Consider the following 16,877-nt stretch of genomic DNA (forward strand, 5'->3'; position numbering starts at 1 on the left):
GTTTTCTCAGAGCATCAATATACTGTACTCACGCTGCTGTCAGAAATGTCATTATCATGTCAGCTCTGGCTTGCACAAAATAATCTTTGCTGCCTGTAAAACCATCAATCAGTCAATAAGGAGCGGTTTGCCTGGCTCTGTCTGAAGGTCACAAAGTTCATCTTTATTTGTAGCTGCATTGTGTCATTTCTCTTTTTCTCCTCCAACCGTGTGTTTGAAACATATCTGCTTGACTGATGCATTACACCCTTTGCCAAGTTGTTCTTAAATGACGTTCTCCTGATTTGGTTCAGCCAATTCGTCATTTTCCAACAGACACACAGCACAACTTCATATCTGTTATTTATATATTTCACTGCTGTACTTTCACCCTCACAATCACCATCATAAGAGTAAAGCTTAGTAATGAGCTTTGGAAAAGGCCTGTGCTCAAGCTGTGGATGGCAGACTCTCTGTACTGGGCATGTGCCAGCTCTTTCTGGTGGTGCCCCCAACCCCCCACCCCCGCCCTCCTCCCTGAGCCAGTCCAGTCCCAGCGGAGTCTCCTTGCAAATAAAGCCTGCAGCATTCTGGGAAAGCCATTTTTTCAGATCATGTGTTTCTGGTTGGTGGGATGGACTGCTCTCCTAACCACTACATCATCTACTCTCTGAAAGCATGTCGCGCTACTTTGGAGAATAGAAGTCAAACATGATATTGTGTTGATCTTACACTGACTGCAGGTTGACTGATGTTATTTTTACAGTAAAGTCTATCGGTCTTACCACGCAGCTTAAAAAAATAAATATTTTTAGACATGCGATGAATCAGGCAGTCAGCTGATAAATTAACATAAGGAGTAAGTAGGGAATTCTGATTGATTTAATCTGAGATTTAAAAAAAGCTATTCAGCATAATGTGAGGTCATGATTCAGACTATAAAGTTTTCTAATAGGTCTGAAGCAAAGAAGGTAATCAGGTGACGTAGTGTAAGATCACAAAACTCTGAAATCGCTGAACTCGTGAAGAGGCAGGTCACAGAGTTTAATAGAATTACACATAATTACACTTTTATCCAGTTACCAGTTCAACATTTGTATTAGATGACAAGGGCCTTCTGGTAGAAAAAAAGATACTATATGTAACCGTTCCAGTTTTAAAATATTCTAAAACTATTGGAACTAAAAAGTGACGCGATTCTGCACATCCTGTACCTGTTCCACAAAGACTAATACTGATTCTGCAAGCTTTATTTTCTGAGGCAGGTTGTTCCAAAACCCTAATCAAGAAGGTTTTGTTGTTGTAAGCTTAAACATACCTTTATTTCTTTTACAAGAACATGCTTATGATTATGTCATATGTTGTTGTTTAGCTATGGAGACTTCACGCAAGGAGGAACTGTAAAACCAACATTTGTATGTTAATCTACTGTTGTTGATTACCAAATGGGAAATATAATTTGCGTATTATTTAGATCTGTATCATTAGCCACTAGGGGTGGAACGGTTAACAAAATCCACTGTTAGGTTCATATCACAGTTTTGGGGTCACGGTTTTTCGGTTCGGTTCGGTTGTTTTTTTCTATTTCTTTTAGATTCTTAAAATACCATGTATCAGATCTGTAGCCTAATAATTAGATTATTTTTTAACCAGATATTCTTAAGGACATGTCATGCAATCATGCAAAAACTGAAATAATGAGGCAGCAGGTTTAGGGATTACTGTAACAATCTTAAATTTAAAGTGAAGTGAGATTTGAAAACAGTAGGAGAGACAATGCTACATTTACGCGTTTATATATTTATTTGGCAAAAAGGTAAACAATTGTTTGCCTTCTAGGTAAGAATATAAACACTTTTACATTATCAAATCTTAGAAAAATATGAAGAAAAATAGGTTTTCTTTCACTAAAATACGCACAAACAGCAATCACTGAACTGACTGAAATAGGCTAAATCGGGGTTATTCAATTAATTTTAGAATTGAGGCCTGTTGACGAAAATGATCCAAAATGAGGGTCCGGAAAATATGAGCATCAGATTGATGGATATTGTAAAACAATGCAGCGACATAGGAGTACATACAGTATATTGTCTTGATTTTATCAATGCAAATATTAGTCATAGGCCTCAAAGTGCAACAAGCTTGTCAAAAAACAATCCTTGTTAAATGAACAAACCTGTTAAACAGAGGTTTTCACTCAATTATTAGACTAAAGTACAAGTTTGAGGATCTTCTCCTTTACTTGAGTATTTTATTCACATGCTACTTTATACTTCTACTCCACTACAAATCAGAGGAAATGTTATACTTTTTACTGCACTACATTTATCTGATTACTTCAGTCACTAGTTACTTTACCAGGCTGACAAATACATATGAAACATTAGTTTATTCATCAAAAACTGGACTGACACAAATGAAAGTAACATAAATGCAGAGTAGCATAATTTCTATCAACTTCTCCTCTTTACACGCAGATATGGCTGCAGAGTAAACTCACAGTGACAGAAACTAAATCTTCTCTGGTGAACTGCCGGTTTTCTGTGTCCACCTTTCTTTTTTTCAGAGCAGAAAGAGACATTAATGTGGTGATTTAACCACGGATTTAACCAGACAGAAACGAACAAACAGAGCGGAGCTTAGCGAGCTGCTGCCAAGAAACCCACGAAGAAGAGCGTAGCGGGAACGTGCCTAGCGGGAACGTGCGTAGCGCTGAGACGTAGTGCTGAGATGTACACGAGAGAGGACAGCGGTCATGAAGGCTTACGCTACGTTGCATCTCATAAACCTTTCGCTCACACTGTTACATATCATCTACTGATGCTGAATAAACTCAGCTGTAATTAGACACAAAAACCCCACTAATAAGCACTGGTAACAGCATGCTTCTTTGTGCAATTAACTTAAAACACCTTGGCTGAATAATTTCTAACTCATCTAAAAAAAAGAAAAGAAATAGTCGTGAACAACTTTAAAAATGACTAAATCATGGCCGCACTGAGGAGTTTCTTTGACTTACAGCTGCTGCCAAAGAAACTTCATAATGTGCACCCCTGGCAGTGCAGTGCCCGGCAATGTTGGTTCGCCCTTAGTGTCTTTCGCAAGCCAAGCCCATTTCACACATCTCTCCTTGTTGTGTGTTCGTGCACGTGTCAGCACATCTATTGCATCCCTGACTGAGCATTGCTTGTCTAGAAGGGGGAACTTTGCCATTAAAGAGAGCTAAATAATGAAGAGACCAAATCCATCTTACATTGTCCCTGTACAAAGCAAAGGTAGAGAGACTGAGGTCATTGTCTTGGCTTGTGCACTGGAAAAAATACACTTTGGACTACATGTGAAGTAAAATGAGGAACTCATATATTTAATTTTGTATGGAAGTTAACTGTCTGTGTAGGCACAGTGTTCCCAGCTAGATGTGCGTGTAAGCAGTGGTGCAAGAAGTACTCAGATCTTTTACTTAACGCATTTTTGAAGTGGGTATGTATGAGGTACAGACTCTTTACGTGCATGCAACCGAGGTTGCTCAAATGTGATTGGTATGTACTACTCGGACTACAAACAAAATGCATCAGCTGCTCAATTCTTGTCTCGTTGTATACAGATTCTACATTGTTATGCAGAATCTATTCATATGCTAACTGCCATCAAAGGTAGGTAATACACTAATATGAATAATTACCTATATAAAATCACGCTTTAATCACACAGTAAAAGTAGCAATACCAAAGTATAGAAATACTGGATTACTAGAAGTCCTGCCTTCAAAGTAAAATTACAAAAGTATTAAAAGTAAAAGTAATCATTATGTAGATGTCCCATCTCAGAATATGTTTAATGTTGCTACTGGTTAAAATGGAGCTATCCTTAATTTCTTTATATACTGCTGGGTACTGCAAATTTCAATTTGCTCTGCAACTGCCTCTGGGCACGAACCCCTGGAGCTCATTAACTATGTCAGAAAATCCTGAATCACCGATCAAATCGTACTATCTGTTATGGGCGGGCGTAACCGGATGACGACAGTGCTGAACTGTCGAAGTTGTGATGGAAACAAACTCTGCCACTGACTCGTTCGTCATATTATATAGTGAAATATGTATATATATGAAATGGGCCATTCTGAGTATACAGTATGAGTACTTTTTTCTTGTTTGTTGCATTATAAGTGTATTTTGATGCTAATATATTTGAAGATACATTTTCAATGTTTTTACTTGGAGTATTATTACACTGTGGTATTGTTACTTTTACTTAAAGGTTCTATGAACATCAATATAGCAGCAAACAAATATATGCCATGTAAAGATATAGTGGAGTAATGGCTTCCTATGTAGAAGTCACACTCCCTCTGTGTGTGTTGCAATCCAAGCTTCTCCGTTCTCTGTTTTGGCAGCCACTCTGGCCACACGTGCATTATCGTGCCTGAGCCCCTCCCTTTAAAAGCGGTTGGCCCCTCCCTTTGCGTTCATGTCCTGCTGGCCAGCTGGTTGCCGGCAACTCGCCACAGCTCTGCACAGGCCTTCTGCAGGAAACCTGTGCTCATACGGAGCTCCCCCACTGACAATGCTGGCGTCCCGTTTGGGACAGTGAACAAGTGCCACTGGGAGCACTATTGCAGTCCCAGCCCAAACTAAATTTTGTTCAGCATTTCAAGTACAGCACCTTTTAAGTACATTTAAAGGTTTGGCTAGTGGGGTGTTGTCACTGTGTGGTATTGATATGGTTACTTAAGTAAAGGGTCTGAATACTTCTTTCACCACTGCACACAGGCATACCTCCAACACCACCACTCTCTCTCTCTCTCTCTCTCTCTCTCTCTCCCTCGCACTCACACACACTCTCAGGCCATTCTCTGATGTGACCTTCAGCACATGCAGGCTGGCATTCAATTACCGCCCTGTCAGTGGCCCATCCAGCCCAGTGGCGGCACGTCCTTGAGAGTCTCTCTCCAGCCTCCGTCCAGTCTATATTCCATTACATCCTCCACATCGGGAGATCTGTCCGGCATAAAACAACGCTCACATCCTCATCCTTATGAAGGCGCACATGCACAGCTTGATTTCTTCTTTACAAAATCTCGAACTGCAGTGAGCAATGGTTACACTCACTCATACACTGAATCAAATCTGAGCACAAGGTAAATATTAGATTTTAGTTTTTACTGGGTGAAATATTGTGTTGGTGTAAAAAAACAAAACACCCTAGACCAGTATTTCCAAACACTACTCGTCTAAAATCGTCTCATTGAACTCCCTCAGTTTTCATATTTTTCCAGAATATTGCTCAGTGCGTTATTGGTACGTCATTACTGTCAAAACATTTTTGCTCTACTCTGCTTGATTATTGCCGAAAATTGCCTTGAGAGTCTATTTACTGTACAAATCTGTGATCATTACTGAAAGTACAGTGTTGTGCGAGAGCCATTTTCAGCCACTGCCACTTGAAAAACACTCTGAGTAGAAATCTCTTGTGGGTTTAACCCTGCATGCCCCTCCGCTTCTCTGCTGCGATGATTCATGTGCTGGTCTGCACAGCTGTTGATTGACCTCAGACAGATGTCTCTTATTGGTTTATGATGTTGTTACATCACATTGTGTGTATCAGTAAACATTTGTCTCTGGCTGCTTCCCTCCACTCTTAATGTTTTTCGTTCACATTTGTGCTAATATTTCTTATTTTTCCTCATGAAGTAAAACTCCTCTTGGATAAGAGGTTCTATAAATAAAGATGATTATGATTGTGGACTGTGTGCCATTACAATAGCAAATCTCTCACTAGTCGAATAATTGATCAACTGAAAAATAATTTGCAACTACTCTGATAATCGATTAATCGCTTTAAGTCATTTTTAAAGCAATTTATATATTATATATACTATTATTATATAATTCCAGCCTGTCAGGATCTTATCTCAGTATTTCCAAGCCTCTTGGTCGAGACACAAATTACATGTAACTAATACTGATTTAGAAATTATACAGTATCTTGTAGATGAGCAGGATGGATTTAGAAAGCCTCTATCGATCTATTATTAGAACTAGAACTGACAGAGGCAAATCCAATTTGCATGTTTTGTTGACTTTTGGCTTTGACTGGATTAATATGGATTTGTGTGCCTTTAAATTTATGGAAGCAAGCAGGGGTGGATGGTAGTTTTTTTATAAAGCAATCCACTACAGTGCCATTGCCAAGTTGCTTGCGTTTAGTGACAAGAGGATTCGTCAGAGATCTTCTCTCCAACTTTTTATGCAGATTTAGATTATGAAAACTAAATTTGGCTTATGTTTGGTTGATACGCAGATTATATAATTGTATTAGTTGAGTCTGACCCACAGAATATATTAAATGGACTGTCAAAGCATCATGCAAACAATACATTTGAGAAAGAAAGGTAAGAAGTACACATGAATTAGTTATGGCTCTGTTGCTTTAGAGAATGTTAGTGAATCTAAATACTTTGATTTTCTCCTGATGAATATAAAATTGGGTCCTTCTGTACAACAGAAATGTGAAATGATCCGTCTAATGAAAAGGGTACAGGATAGATTAAATAAGAAGGTGTTTATGTGAAATACATTTCATGGTTCTCCATGAGCAACTGAGAAAATTAGGTTTATGTTGTTTCTCTAAAGGAAAGATTTGTGTTGTAGTGTTAACTTTATTAAAACTAAGCTTTAATTGAAGTTTGAGGAAAGAATGGTTTGAAAAGTAAGGACATGCACACACACACAGATGAGAGCTGGTGTTCTTCTTCAGACCATAGATTCAAAAATAGTAGAGAGGAGTAGAACAAAGGAGATCATATTGTGTGAGCTTTAGTCAAAGTGGAAAGTGAGTCAAATTTTCTTTTTCTCTTGTTTAAGTTTGTCTCAGAAGCCTGAAAAAGAAGGTGAGGTGGTTTATTGTATTTGTATTATCCTGATTTCTCCAGTACTATACAGTTATGTCTTGTCTGTGAGAGAAGCTTAAGTTCTTTTTTTATTTTGGACTTTTTCTAATGTTTGGTAATATGTGTGGTATAGCTCTGGTCTTGGCTTTATGAATCTATGGTGTCTTTTAGGCACGTGAGAGTATAGGGCAAAGTTATACAAGACACAATAATAAAATAATTGGAACTGGTGTTTCAACTTCATGCGCTTGGCTGTCATTTACTGTCACGTAACAGTCCGGAATTATTCCTACTAAAGTATTAATCTTTAATATACAGTACATTAGCATGGTGACTTAAGAAAATAACTCGAAAATATAATGTGTGCAGTAGTTAATGTTACAATTTCACTGAAACACTGCAGCGCAACACCGCCTATCTCAGTCTGAGTTGTGGGCAGTTGGAAGTTGGAGAGGTCTGTATACCGTTACAGCCTGGTTTTGTATTTAGGAGATTTAATGAGGATAAACACAGTTTACGGTCACACGTAAAACCAATGAGGGTGGAGCAGGGTTCCACCACCTTCACTCCCTACCAGTAACCTACCATAGATCCAAAGCTCAAAAAGGGGTATTTGGGACAGTCCTGATTATAAGATGTAAACTTCTTCTTCGGGAAACTATAACTGCTGTCTTCTGACATTTTAAGTGATTCATCGAGAAAAGAATCACTTCATAATCAAGCTCATTGTGGCACTGCGGGTTTATCCTAAACAACGAGAAATGCACATGAAATGCCTGGCGTATACAGTGTTTATTTGACAGCCGACTGAATTGTTAGCCTTCAGGAATTTATGATCATAGCAGTAAATCCACTATGTGCCAGATAGATAGATAGATACATAAAACATATTGGTCCCCTGGATTTATGAGCTGTCTGATGTATGCAGATCTTACTCAACAGATTCTACCTCTCTGTAGTTGGAGGGTTTCAGCTTCAGTTGACATTTACAGTACCAAAGCAATCATGAATGGCTATCATCTCTTAACTGTATTGATCCCTTTGTATCTACAATGCTGTTTGTCTGGAAGATATGAAGCATGGACGCTTGTATCACATTTATGTGTTGTTGAGAGCATAAATATTTTCACCTGAATACGCCCCCATAAACCCGACTGAGCCTCCGTGTCTCCATTAAGGAAATGAAAAAGGCAAAAGGGATGACCAAACCTCTGCTGATTTCCCCCTCATGAGGCTCCCATAAAAGAATTGGAGAATTATTAGCACCTCCAATATATTATCTCAAGTCTTTAAAGCCTGTTCCTTGTCCAAGATGTTCTCCTGCCGCTCCCGGGATCCAAAAATAATGCCTGCCAGAAACCAGAGCCTCTAAAATTCTGTAACCTGAACTGTCTGCAGAGAAAACAATGGATTTCAGCAGCACGCACAGTTGTGCCACATGGTTTGAGCCTGTGCTTCATGTCAAGTGACTCTACTTACTCAAACCAAACAATGTATCCAGTGTGTTTTTTCATTATGGATGGGAGCCTGATCTCCATTTTCTTCTGAAAACCATAGAGTTCAAGTGCCAGACTCATAAGTAAAATCAAAAGACACTCAAAGTCTCAACTATAATTTGTTATCCAGAACCACTGGACAGGTACACTTGTGTTTCGGGAAAATGTTGTCCTGTGTTGAACCATTGCGTTAAAGGTTCCATATTAATGTCTTTTTCAGGTTCATACTTGTATGACATTTTTTTTCTCATACTAACTGAATATACCTGTATTCACATGCATGTCTCTTTAAGCACTTATCCTGAAAAAGCCCAGTCTGCTCTGATTGGTCAGAGTTTCTGGGTCTTCCACATCTGCACTCTCTGCGTCTCCCGACTCCCGTCAATGCAGCCAAGGAATGAATGTAATGTATTAACCTGTGGCTGTAACATCACAAGTGTACAGAAGTCACGGTTTCTGAAAAGTGGCTGTGTGCATTTCTCTGTGGATTGAGCGTTTTGATTCTTTCACATGGAAATCTTCCTTTTTGAGACCTTTTTAAGCCCCCAATGTTGGGAATTACTGATCTCTAATTCAAACGTTGTGAACCATTGTAAAGAGCATTCATCAAGACAACTCTGAGCATATGCCTTAGCATTGCCCTATAAACTGTTTATTCTAATCGTTTTTAAAGGCGATATAAACAAGGCTTCAGTGGAGCATGCTCAGGTGTGAATTTCGGGCTTTTGGCAAGCCTGAACGGATTAGTTTAGCAGATTTCTGATTTAGTTTTGCCTATAACTAGATGGGACAGGTTTCCTCAAGAGCACATTAAACGGTCATGTTTCGTACGGGGTTTCAGGGCAGAGCGTCATGCCAGCAGAAGCTCTCTGCCCTCTGTTGACACTCTACACAATGACTAAACACCGACTCCCCCTCAGTTTCATCTTAAAATACTACTTTGTTAGCGGCATCATTTAGATCCTGCAAATTAGTACATAAAGTTTTATTCTTTCTTTGGTGTGCAACCTCTGCGGCTTTTAGTTGTCAGCTCCCCTATGAGATTTCTTACTTGTAACATTTACATTTTATTTGTTGGGTATTAATCCTCGTTTAGGATAGTATTCAGGCTCGTTCAGCTTTTTGTATTGTCGTGTCGGTTTATCATCTAAATGGTCACGTGGGGCTCATTGAGTCATGCATATGTCTTTCATTTGGTTTGTGTCGCTCATTAAATCTCAGGATAGCAAAGCATAGTTGTTTTTTCCCCCTTCTCAACAAAGAGGCACAATAGCAAGGCAGATTCCAGGACTGAGGCCTGTAACTGGCCGACCATATCTCCACTTTAAAAAGTGTAATTTGATTAAATCGGCTCTGTTTCAGTCCAGAATCTGTGCTGGCTGAAATGCATAAAGTGGATTAACTCGATTACAGGATAATGCAGATTAAACTGGTAAACACAATTACTAAGTGATGCACATGGCCTATAGGGGTGGAGCTAAAGATTTACTTTTCAGACAGAAGAACTGGGTGAAAATATTTGGATTTTAGTTGCGGTGTGACCACTGAAAAGGCACAGATCATGTAACATTTCCATTTCATACAACAGTAAGGGTGGCACTGGAACATGGAGCTGACAGTAACACCAGTGCTCTTTGAGCCTATAATACCTCCAGGTCCCAATGTATTTGCTTTTGCTTGTAAAAAATTAGCCAATGCATATGTTGCTGCTAATGAAAGCGTTAAGATATTCAGCTGGTGTTTCTCTGGAGTGACACGTCAGCATGTCTCTTGATCCCTGAAGCGATTTTCCCCCTGGGCGAGGGCGGATAGTCATGCTTGCTCTGACGGTGGAGATACAGCCGGTTCAATAGAAGCGGGGGTGGCAGCTGGAGAAAATCCATTCTCAGAGTGAACATTCTGCTGAGACAGGTATGCCGACCTTTCAGTCATCTGATAGGTCAACGCTCGGCAGCGTGCCTGGACATTCGTGGCTAAACGCCAGGCGTGGTGGTGCTTATAGTAAAGCTTATCTGAGCAGTAGCCAGCTATGATCAATGGAACCCCTTGGCAGCTCATCGATAGTACAGTATGGCACAGCCACAAACACTCACCAGCAGAAGCAGGTGACAGATGACGATAGGCTTTACACATGTGCGTGGTGACCATTCAGAACCTCAATGTAGACCATGAGTGTTCAATGTACAGTATCTGAAGCAAAATCTAGTTTTAATCCGTAGTGCAGCAGTTAAAGTCGATCATCTTTAATTGCCACGCAATTATTACTTGTAAATGAGTCTTGGATGACTTGGGTGCAGTGAGATTTTTCTGCTTTGTCTGCAGGAATTATATGCAGACGAATACGCCTCTTGCATATAAGACTCCCACCCCAATAAGATAAACATTAAAATTCATTGTTAGTGATAAACTCTGCTTGTTCTTATTCCTCTCAGGTGCCCACGGAGTAAGAGAGGAGCCCCGGTTTGTGACGGCTCGCGCCGGAGAGAGCGTGATCCTGGGGTGTGACGTGTCCCCTCCCCTGGACGGCCAGCAGCCCCCCTATGTGGTGGAGTGGTTCAAGTTTGGAGTGCCTATTCCCTTCTTCATCAATTTCCGCTTCTACCCTCCTCATGTGGATCCAGAGTACACTGGTAAGATGTCTGTCGTTGTGACTGAGATAAAGCAAAGTATCCCAGCTCCGAAAGAATACAGAGACATTGTGATAAGTTTTATCCGTAACAGATTTAGTGTAAAACCTTTGAATCAATGAGCATTTGGATGCATCTTGGGAGGAATCAGGGTCAAGATCTTCTTGGTTGCCAAGCACAGTAAATCCACAGGACTTTGTTTTGTTGACACCGCAGCAGATACAAAGTGGATAACAAAGAGTTCGACAGTACACACTTTTCTCCTCCCAGCTCTTCAAATATGGCAGCTTGGTCAGTGGCAGCGATTTCACATGGCACCAGGTTTTCTATCCGTGGCAACGCTCAGAGCAACTGCTCGACCACTATGCTGTTAGTCACCCAGGAGACTGCTGTTCATGTCCTGTGTGAAAATTCAAAGCAAACAATGACTCATTTAAACTTATGTACGCAAGTTAACCTACTTACGTATTTAACTGTCACATACTGTACGTGAATTGCATGAAAACAATACATATTTTAACCCAAACTACAATATTTTCCCAAACCCAACAAAGTAGTTTTGTTGCCTAAACATAACACTACCTTGCACCTTCATAAAATAATGCCAAATGGTCCTGACCAAGCATCCATATGTGTGAAGAGTTGGGACTGAGAATGTACCGGATAAACAGTGATCATAAATGAGGGAAGCGATTCAATTCCAGGCCACTGCAAAGGACCGTTTGTTTAATCCGTACAAAAAAAACCCAATGTGTGTAAAGACGCATCATAGTTTTATGGTGGATACATATAACGTGTCATAACCTGTTAATTATTGAGCTATAGAGGTGCTTGTGATTGATTTTGTTACGGTTGCACAGCTGTTTCCCCCTGTTTCTAGTCTTAATGCTAAGCTAAGCTAACTGTTTACTCGCTGTATCTTCATATTTATACTTATATATACAGACATTCGCTCTCGTCATCTAACTCAAACCGAAAAACGGACAAACCAATTGTGTGATTGTCAAACTAAATTACCACAAAGACAACAGAGACTATGACATTGCATTGATGGATTGGTTGTCATTCACATTCACTGCAACAGGAAATACACTGGGACACATTTGCAGTGTTTAAGTTTGCAGTGGAGAAATAGTCAATAAAATATAAAGTATGAAGCGTATCTCCAAAAATGGTAAATCTACCTTTGTGAGTCCATCATCCTCAAGGATATTATAATGATGTATCACTCCAAAAACAGTACAAACTTTACCATTATCATTCTGTAAACATTTCTATTATTATACAACATATAGATTTCCCTACACTGCCGCATACCTAATTATGGCTGAAAGCCGAGCCATTTCTGACAACTAATTAAATGTATTGCAGTACAAGTGTGCTGTGTACATGTACCTCCCAATCCTATTTCACTGTAGGATTGACCTGCAATTTCAGCGTGATCCAGTGTGTTTTTTTTTTTCCCTCAGAATGAAACTTGTTTGGGCTTTAAATAAAAGGCATGGTGCAGTACACTGAGGCCTTTAAGTACTAAGAGAAAGACTTGGCTGCCCTTTCGTTCTAACATGGCGTTTGGGGGTGTGCAGGGGCATCTGCTGCCTCAGAGTGCATAGAGGGAAATAGCTGTGTCTCAGCAATTTACGACTGCATTGTACATACATTCTTTCTTACACAGTCAAGTGACAATGCAGCACAGAGCATATAGAGTAGAGTCGATACCCTATATTAATAAAAACTAAATGCTGTACGTATAGAAAGGGGGGTTTACACAGATACGCAATCTAGCTAAAATTTGTTTTTATGAAGCTTTAACCAACAAATTAATGGCATTTAACTGTATAAGTGACTCCTGTTATTTAACCTACCCTTATTGATATAAATGATGTCGACAAAATAATCGAAACACCTATTCGTATAACCCAGTACTGTTAAATAGCATCACAACTGCAGCCTCCAAAATTATCTTAAAATGGAATCAACGACTCTCTTAAACAGTTTTAGCTGAAAAACAAATCGTAGTGAACGAGTGCCGCACGGCTCAACTTTTTTCTCTCTTCTCATGGCTGTGCAGCCTTCCAATAGGTAAAAACAACCAAGAACTGAGTCAAAAATGAGAATGTCGAATGACCCTACATAGCCAACTGTATTTTCACTTAGAAAAACTCAATGACACACAGTGAAGCTGGCAGCAACCACACACTACTGACGGTGTCTGTGGAGCAGGTAAAAACCCCATGTATTTTGGCTGTAAGACTGCGATAGTTTTAGCTAGGTGTACCTAATAAATGGGCAACTGCGTGTATGAAGCCCTTTTTTATTTGATACAGAGCAACATTTGCATTCAGTTGTGTTTTGTGTTTCTGGCCACCTGGTAAATTTAAGTTAAGTATTTAATCTCTTTTAGTTCTGTTTTTGGTCTCCACCTACTACTAGGTAAAATAGCTCACACTAGCTTCTAAATGTTCCACATTCACCAGCTAGTTGCTAACTATCTTGCTAACTGTCTGCTGTTCGGTGCTGAGCAGGAAGCGTACAGTGAGGTTTTTTTTGCTGAAAATGAAATTTGCCTGTTGTGGCCAAAAGTGACGCTATGAGGCTGGTGAGACTGAACCTATATAGAAAAATTGGCCATAAAACTCAAATGATATACTAAAAGATGCCACACATACACACAAGCATCTCCAGCTCCTAGTTTAGACAATATATATTTGTCAGTGCCTTCACAGACTACTTGCAGCAGGAAATTGGTTCTTCTGATGTTGCTTCAGCGTCTGTGACAAGATAGCGAGCTGTCAGAATGGGGTCAGAATTATCTGTCCCTCTTCCTACCTCTTTACCAAGTACAAAACCCCTGCCTGAGTCGGTATATGCTATAAAATAAAGGCAAAGCAAAGCAAGGGGATTCATCTTTTTTTTCAGTGAAAATTGTGTGAATAATGTTAAATTCATTGGCTTTTCAAGCAGGGTCATCATCACTGCAAACAGGACTAACAGCCTTTTTTTGTCTTGAAGTGGCTACTGTAGTTACTGCAGCTTCTGGAGTGTTTCATTGCTTACCTTAACCTGACCACCAGCAGAACATGAACAACCAGTGCTTTCCAAACAGCATCACACTCCGTTGTTCTTGCTCGGGCTCCAGTGGGCCTCTGCCATGTGGCTTCGAGTCCACTGCTGAGGAATTACCAGCGAACAGATGCAACAGGAATATGGCCAGTCTCATTACATAGATTAAAGTTTATTCTGGGGATTGCAAGTGCACGGCCATAGTGTGATAATGACACTGGACTGTAGTTTATGAAATACCCTTTGGGCCTGTGCAGTCTCAGAGCTCATTTGGGCTATTTTGTTATCACTTTATATGAATACAATTGGTGAATTGACTAAATGTGATATTATTCCATCACACAGCTGCTACCAAAACAGAGTAGATTATCCATGAATACTGCATTAACAGTTGGGCTAATTCAAATATTTTCACTGTCCAGACTTAATCACATTAAATCCATCAAAGGGTCAATCATTTTGTCTGGGTCAGTGAGCATTCACTTTCCAGTCTATGAATTGTCAAGATACCAACAGTATATGCATTTTGATATGTTATTCTAAATTCCTCAGTATAAGTGTATTTCCCATCCAATTCACTGCTAAATGAGAACTTGTGGATGTGTCTCCCTGCAGAATAAAATCTATCCTGCCAGTTTGTCCTGCAGCTATATGGAAATTATAACATTTAAAAACATCTATTTTTGTGCCCACTAAAGCAATGACGCAATCAATAATTCAGATGTGCAGCTTGTGAAATTTTAGTGTCAGATTGTCCCGCTTTGGGACAAGCTGTTGGAAAACTAAACCATACTTCTTCACCAGGATAATATGGATACGTGTACAGTATATGTAAAACAAGCTCGTCCCCTCCGGAGCTGCATTTTTCATGCATGCATGCAAGCCGATTTTTTTATACTGTTACAAGAAGGAGGGAGCTGATGTATTATCACATACTGATGATATATTAATCGGTATGTATACATACAGTATAAAGTGTTATGCTTTTTGAGGCTTTGTCATTTTCTTTTGTCATATAGAGCTGAGTAGCTAGCTAGCACAGTAGTACAGTAGCATGTCGTAGCAGAAGAAATTTTTTACAGCAGACATCTTACCATTTACCTTACACAGCCACAAGATCACATGAGAAAACACTTTCACATGTCACACAAAAATCCATCATGTCAGGCTCAAAGCAAAGCTCAAAGTAATGAACTCATCTGAGGTGGGAGGCGGGGAGCGGGCAGTGACTTTGACACGAGGCGACCACACAACTTAGATGCTATAATAGCATCAGTTTATCAAAACTGGAGACTTTTTCGTTACTAAGAGAAGAGAACGACACTGAGGCTAGGAATTTCGGACAATTACAATATCTCCCAATTAACATAGTATAGAGAACGATAAAAGAGAATGATAAAACCTTTAACAAACCGGTGGGAAAATGGCAGCAAAACCTTAATAACTTCCTCATAAACTAAATAACATCCAATATTTACTTCAATTCACCTGATTTAGCTGATACTTTACATCACAAACAGCTGAAGATACATTGGTGTGATAAAATTGATAATTTAGGCTAATTATTTGGTGTGACTGCACGGCTAGCTATGCATTTACCATCTTGGAATAATGCATGAACATTCCCAAGTCGGATTAATGGAAGATCTTCTTGTTTTTGTTTTTCACATTGCGCGAATGAATGAATACAGCAAAAGCAGAAAAAATAGCAAATTCATATTTATTGATGAATTGAATTATTGAATTAATGGCTACGTTTACTTTAGGTGTTCTAGGTCCCTCACATTGACGATGCTGTGCTCACTCACTATGCATTATTCAAAAACAATCCCTACTCACTATTGCTAGATTCAAGTCTTTTTCTGACATATGATGCACTTAAAGTGTCCGCCATTTTATGTGGGTGTCTTACTTCTCTTTGTAAAGTGTATGTGCTATTGTGGCCTCAAAAATCCACACAATGAAACAGAAAAAAAGTGTTAAAGACATGCGATTACTTTCTGCTAACAATTCCACAATGCAATGTGTATAATTTACAGATGCAACAATTACAATCCTAAACCAATTCTCCTGCCTGTAATAAAGTCACCATGGAGTTCAGTACTAAGTTTGAAACGAGTGAACCAGGAAGTGGTTTTGTACTACATACAGTACTAGTCAAAATAGCCGGTACGGTGGCTAACTCCATTATCACAAGCAATTAAAAGTTAAGATTACATTTTGAAATTGTATTACTTTCAGGTGCAGATAGTTAACTGTATTCACGATGGAGCTAATTTAATCAAATGTTTAACTAAAACTTAAACTAACCCCCAGCTATATATTTCCCTATTTTAATTGTATCTATTTGGGACTTAAAGTTGTGTTTTTAGTTCACCGCACTATCTCTGCTAACTTTGGCACTTTTTGTCTTTACTGTCTTTTGTGTCTTATTTGTATCATATACAGTTGTACCAGATTGCTGCAACAAAATAATTTCCCTTTGGGGATGAATAAAGTAATTATCTATCTATCTATCTATCTATCTATCTATCTATCTATCTATCTATCTATCTATCTATCTATCTATCTATCTATCTATCTATCTATCTATCTATCTATCTATCTATCTATCTATCTATCTATCTATCTATCTATCTATCTATCTATCTATCTATCTATCTATCTATCTATCTATCTAGTGTTTTCTCTTCAGAGCATTCTGACAAATCTTGTGATTTGATCTAAACGAGGTGTTCGCTCATCTGTTTTCACAGTAGACAGAATCCTGAGCTGTGTAAGTGGTGTGTATACCCCGGGGGGTGGAGGGGTCCTGAC

The 16,877-nt window shown here is 39.2% G+C and overlaps 1 protein-coding gene across 1 annotated transcript in view; it reads left to right on the forward strand.

The window, feature by feature from the left end:
- Positions 1 to 16,877, forward strand: part of igsf9ba (immunoglobulin superfamily, member 9Ba) — a gene marked incomplete at both ends in the record, with an annotated part of 68,427 nt that overhangs the window by 7,873 nt on the left and 43,677 nt on the right. Inside the window, one exon of the mRNA XM_083913467.1 lies at positions 10,803 to 11,000. Within this exon, the coding sequence (XP_083769593.1) occupies positions 10,803 to 11,000 (198 nt within the window). The remainder of the gene's footprint in view (positions 1 to 10,802; positions 11,001 to 16,877) is intronic.

Source organism: Echiichthys vipera (assembly GCF_963691815.1).
Source record: "Echiichthys vipera genome assembly, chromosome: 5".
Classification (NCBI taxonomy): Eukaryota; Metazoa; Chordata; class Actinopteri; order Perciformes; family Trachinidae; genus Echiichthys; species Echiichthys vipera.